At 40.3% G+C, this 6,270-nt stretch overlaps 1 protein-coding gene across 1 annotated transcript in view; it reads right to left on the reverse strand.

The window, feature by feature from the left end:
- Positions 1–4,621: 4,621 nt before the first annotated feature.
- The window catches only part of coch (coagulation factor C homolog, cochlin (Limulus polyphemus)), an 8,474-nt gene continuing 6,825 nt past the window's right edge, over positions 4,622–6,270 (reverse strand). The window contains exons 11-13 of the mRNA XM_030117535.1: positions 5,612–5,768; positions 5,169–5,263; positions 4,622–5,018 (exon numbers count right to left, since the gene is read on the reverse strand). Coding sequence (XP_029973395.1) covers positions 4,846–5,018; positions 5,169–5,263; positions 5,612–5,768 — 425 coding nt within the window. The 3' untranslated portion in view covers positions 4,622–4,845. The remainder of the gene's footprint in view (positions 5,019–5,168; positions 5,264–5,611; positions 5,769–6,270) is intronic.

Raw genomic sequence — 6,270 nt, forward strand, 5'->3', positions numbered from 1 at the left:
ATTTCTGGAGACAGTAGTGTGTGTGTGTGTGTGTGTGTGTGTGTGTGTGTGTGTGTGTGTGTGTGTGTGTGTGTTCTTGTATTTCTATCCTTGTCGGGGCCAAATGTCCCCACAAGGATAGCAAAACGTGGAACGACGTGCCTTGTGGGGACCTTTTTCCGGTCCTAAGTAGGAGAGACAGCGTTTTCTTGACCATGTTGTTGTTACTGAAAAAAGTAAAAGTGCAAAAACATTTCTTTAGGGTTAGGCTTTATTCTGGTGTGGGTTAGGGTTAGGGTAAGGGTCAGGGTTAGGGGCTAGACATGAATGGGAGTCAATGGACGGTCCCCACAAGGATAGAAATACAAGACTGCGCGTGTGTGTGTGTGTGTGTGTGTGTGTGTGTGTGTGTGTGTGTGTGTGTGTGTGTGTGTGTGTGTGTTGCAATGACAACATGACTTCATATATCTGATTAAAACTAGGACAAACTACAGATATTAAAAGAGTCAGTGTTCATTCACAACAAAAGTCCAGTCCCACTCCACACTGGCTTTTGGTCTCAGGGACTTGACGAAGAACTGTAATCTACATGTGGATGAAGCTGGTCTGGACCACTGTTCTTTGTGCCCCAGCAGCCTCGATGTTGATCATCCTCGTTGAGGATTCCACCTGTCGACAGGATGAGAGTCTGCTGATGATCCTCAGCCTGCTGGTCCACCTCTCTGCTTTCTTGTATCTCAAAGCCTTGAAAGAGCTGGTTGAGGGTATCAGGGAGCGTTTAGCCATGGTTGATCTGCTGGCTGTTGCTCTTGTGGTCTTTAATGGTATTGATGCTTTGCCACACACTCCAGGGGTGTGTATAGTTTGAAGCGGTCCTCTTTGCACTGCTTGTACCCACCTATTGCCTTTTTTAATTTGCTTCTTCAGATCCTTATCGGCTCTGTCACCTCACCCAAAGGCAGGTTCTTGAACCTTGGTTTCTAGCCATGCTTTCTTGTTTGCAAACACTTTGATGGATTTGGTTGTCACGACAGTATCAGTGCAGAAATGGAGATAAGTGAAGACTAATTATGTATTCCTCTGCATCTGCTCCCCCTCTGAACCCTCCCAAAGGAGTCTTGTAGCGTCACAGCAGACACTTTAACAGTTGATCTTGTTCTGCAGATGACCAGGGACCATATTTAGTGCATGTGATCAGACATACCAAGGTGTGTGGATGCTGGTGCTTTATCACCCCTGTGCATGACAGTGTGCACTTGGTCCACTATGTTATTGTGTCTGGTGTGAAAGTGAATGTTTATGTGAAATTTTGGCAACACTGCTTCCAGATCAAGATGATTGAAATCTCCTGCCACAATTCCAGCTGCCTCTGGCTGTGCATCCAGCTGCTTGTTTATTATGCTTAATCGAGCTTTCCAGAGCCAATTTAATGTTTGCCTACAGTGGTTAATAAACAGCTCCAATCAGAACAGCACAAAAAATTACAATGTTTACTGCATTTTATAAGTCTTAGCTGGTCTGCTAAACAGGACAATTTAACTTCCCACAATCTAAAAGAAAATGCTGATCAATACTTTGTGATCATCAGTACAGTTTAAATCCAATCCTCGTCAGAGGAAAGCTGAAATAGTAATATAATGTTGAATGAATGAAGGAACTAACCAAGAAGAAAACAAAACACCTCATTTCATTGTTGAAATTTCTGTTTCCTAACGCTAAAAACAGTGTGATATTTAAATCTAACAAACAGCTGCATGATCCTGTCTGATCAAACATGAATATCAAACAAAAATATTAGGGCATTCCCAACTTACAGGCATCAGTTTTTCTAACCATGTGCAGTTTGTTTTTGTGTTTAAGGAGGCGGATGTGTCCGTCCCTCATCCAACTAGAAGCCAGTTTATAATGCTTTTCACACAGATCAGCTATAAATTGAAGCCCCATAGCTTACCAGTGTATAAACAGTTGAAGAGAGTTCATTTTGTAGATTATATCTAAAGGTTTCAGGGCTAAAAATTATTACCTCAGTCTGATTAAAAACTAAACCAACACAAGATGGCAATGTTGTGCTTTCATTGAGTATGATTACTGTTGAAAAAACATGCACTCTTTATTTACTGGAGGCCTCTGAAGCTTTGCTCCAAACCAAAACCCAAATAGAGCAAATGCTTGTCAATAAACAACTCTGCACACTTTGTTTATCTTTCATTTCGAACCTGTAATCCCAAAAAGAGCAGACCAGGATCCAGTGTTCTCTCTTTAGACAGGGTTTATTTTAGAATTTGTGTTACTACCCAGTCGTCCTGCATTCCCACAGTGTGTCTTTGCTTTCATTACACTTGGGCCATGTGTCTGGAACATTTCAGGTTGAGTTTGTTCAGTTTTACAGGTGTCTTATTACCTCTGTCTCTCTCCTTTAAAGAAAGTTCTAATTGACGTCATCATCTAATTTGCAGAGGTGCTCATTTGAATATCTGGGTCAAATTAGATGATGACGTAATTCAAAACGATACAATGTTGCCAACTCCTCACTAAGGACCGTTCTAAATGACGTCATCAATTAATTTGCATAGATGCTCATTTTCATGCCTAGGTCAAATTGGGCTTTATCGTCGAGTCCAACGATGGGAATAACTGTTCAAATAAACGGCGTTACTATTTTTAGTAACGTGTAATCCATACTCTTTTCAGCATTACTACATGAAGCGCGGTCCAGTTGAGCCGACAGCGTCATGTTCTGCTCTCTTGGTGGTTCCAGGTGACGATCTTTCTCCTGATGAGCATACCCGGCGCGGGATTGTAAACACGCACCTGATTTTGATGATCTGTGCAGCCAGTAACCCCGACTGGGCTCTGAGGGAAACGAGGGGGTGCACTGACAGTACGCTGCTGCTGTTCATTAACTGTTTCTCCCAGAAGCCAGAGAAGACTGAACTGATGTGTGAAGCTGCGGAGTGGGCTGCCGTTTGAGTGCCATGAACTGTATGTGTGACATCCCTGTTTTAGAGTGAAATTGATGGGAAGAAAGCTACAGAAATCTTGATATGATAATAAAAAGGAGATTTATTGAGATATACAAGATGACATTGAGCAAAATTACAAAAAAGTCTGTAATTTAGAATTTATTTAAACAGATTGCGTCTGATTAATTAAAAAAGTACAAAAATAATGTTTGAAAGAAAAATTCCTTCTGTTGTTAGCTTCATTTTGTTTATGAAGTGCAAAAACAGCTGAGGTTTGGAGCTCATTCAGTTTGACTTTTCCCAGCTTTGCCTCTGCTAATAATTTCTCTGATGATAAATACAGCATGAAGATTTTTAGTCAGAGAGAAAGATCCTATTGAACGATGAATTTAAACATAATGGCACAACAAGAAATTCAACATTAGTACAGTTTTTAAAATCAAACAAACAAAAAACAAACATTAGACTCATGTCTCATAATGAAGAATACTTTGACGATTTCAGGAAAACTTTTTATTGCAACAAACATAAAGACTCTGTTTTTAAAACTTTTTAAAACTTTAAATCTTTACTTTCAGAATAGTTTTCCAAATCAGTCAAGTATATTCTCACTTATAATGAGCTCAGTATGTAGATAAATAGGTAAATATGAGCTAATAATAATTATAATAAAAACAATCTTATATTTTTAACTGTTTGTAACATTTACAAATTAAAATACAAATTCATTCATTCATAAAAATGTTTTTCAGTCAAGATTTGTTTCATTTGAGCTGTTTAATATGTAATATATTTTCAGATCATTTTCACAACCTTTCCTTTTTTTTAATTCGCTAAACAAGAAAATTCATCGCAAAGTCATTCCTTTTGATTTTTTTAAGCCCAATGTCCTGAAAATTTTGTATACTTGTGATGCATAAGAAAATAATTAAAAGATCTGAATGTGATTTTTTTTTTAAAGATGATTTTAAAAAACAAAAGATTTTGTGATCAATAATGAAATAAATGATAAGCCTTGTAAACCAGCCCCGCCCAATCCACATTTGGATTGTGGAGCAAGCTCTAGCTCTAGCCCTAGCTCCATAATCCAAATGTGGTGTGGGCGGGGCTGGTTTACCAGGCAAGTAAATGATTACTTCAGCTACCAGAATGAATGTTTGTTGAATTATTCAGGTAACATCAAGCTTGGTTGAACTGTGAGTGTGAGTGTTATCACACAGAGTCAAACTCGATGAAAAATCAGGAACATTTCCATGTTTAGACATTTTGTGGACATGGAGGGAAAATTAAATCTATAAAAGCAGTGTGGAAGCATTTTAGCTGGAATAAAGAGAGAAACACTCCAGAACATTCATCCGCTTCGACTGCCAAAGGCATCCAGACACACATTTAGTCCAGCACAGGCTGAATGACGCCTTTTACAATACATGATTACAAACATGGATGCGATTTTACAACATTAACATGTTTTCTTAATCTTCTAAGACATTTTTTTTACACCAATTTTTCTGTCACTGCAATCTGTTCCCTTTTCAGTTGCACATTTTAAATATCATTTTTAATTGCACAAAAAAACTGAAAGCAAAAATAAAAAAAAGACAGAGAGAGAGAGAGAGAGAGAGAGAGAGAGAGAGAGAGAGAGAGAGAGAGAGAGAGAGAAGATGTGTTTTAAAGCAATTTCAATGTGTACAGATTGTGGATTCATAAAATCGTCAGAAAGCTTTGAATCATTGGTAAACTGGGAAGAAGGATCCCGCTAAGGTGAGAATTCATGAATGTGACCACATTGTGATCATTGTTCATTATTTACACATGGAGACGGTCCTCACTGTTGGACAACCGTGTGTGTGTGTGCATGTGCGTGTGTGTGTGTGTGTGTGTGTGTGTGTGTGTGTGTGTGCCCTCAGTTGTTGTCGGTGAAGTCTTTGCAGATCCCTCGGACCAGCGGCTGGATGAAGTCGGTGAGTCCGGTGAACTCTCGGGTGAAAAAGGTGTGGTCCTCCTTTGGCTCCGAGGACATGGCTCTGAGGTCATCTAGGGGCGCCCAGGCCACGCCCACTGAGAAGACGGTGATGCCTGGTGATGGATGGGAATAGGTGACAGATGGGTGAGTACCACCAACAACAACACAATAATGAACATTTAATTAATAAAGACGTTAAATAACAAACGAGAAACAGACAGCTTGTGTTGTGGTTGAAATACTTTTTTTTTTTTCAGACTCACCTTGTCTGTGTGCTGCCATCGCCGGCCCTCTTACGTCATCGTATGATTGGCCGTCTGTCACGACGATCAGGAAGTTACGGCCACGACCTGCCTGTCTGTGACAGAAAAATATATGTTGTTTCACAAACAAATAACATCGTTGAACATCTGAAAGATTTAGAGTCCTTAAAAAGGTGAATGAGAGCCAACAAAGTCAAGTAAAACTTAGTAAAAGTACAGAATATTTGCTATTTAAAACAATACTGTCTTGTGATTTATGCTCAGTGGAATGGCCTGAGTCAAGAGAGGTCAAGAACTTTATACTACAGTTACTATTAGGGATGTTCTGGTGGAAAACTTAACGCATTGGGACATTCTTTAAATGGATGAAGTGGATATTGAGTTTTTAATCAACAAACGGATGTGATTGGATGGTTGGGTTGAGGCTATGTTGGTGCCTTTACCTGAACAGACTCTGGCTGGCGTAACTGATGGCAGACCCCGTTGATGTCCCTCCGCTCATGTACGGGATCCTCCTCAGAGCGCTGACGACGTCTTCTTTGTTGGGGTGATCGAACAGACCAAACTCTAGCCTCTGATCATACGTGAACTGAACCGCACCTGCAGCACCAGTACAAGAAGTCCATCAATCAACTGACCAAGCAAGCAATCATTCCATCAATAACCAGACAATCCATCAACTAATTAACCAACGCTTCAGTCAGTCAGACAGTCAAGTAGTTCATCTGGCTGTGAGACTTTGGAGCAGAAAACCCACATGGTCTGAGCCATGTTGCATCCATATCATCCCAATTCAGGGGTTGGACTGCTGGCGTCCCAAAACACTTCTTGTGAGAGGAGGAAACCACATCTGACCTCCAGAAGTCTCTGGGATGCTTCCTCCTCCACCGGGCTCAAAGTCTTGGCTGACCAGGAGAGATGAGCACCTAAGACTCTGAAGGAATGGCTATTTTCCACATGTTCCCCACAGTCCCCATCAATGAAGACTGGGGTGGAAATCTGAGTCATGCTTCTACCTGTAGTGTAATGTTAGTTATTTGGTCATCAAAGTGTCTAAAAACCAAGTCTGTTCTCATGCACCGTGTTGTCTGTCTCTGTATCG

The sequence above is a fragment of the Salarias fasciatus genome, chromosome 19, assembly GCF_902148845.1.
Source record: "Salarias fasciatus chromosome 19, fSalaFa1.1, whole genome shotgun sequence".
Classification (NCBI taxonomy): domain Eukaryota; kingdom Metazoa; phylum Chordata; class Actinopteri; order Blenniiformes; family Blenniidae; genus Salarias; species Salarias fasciatus.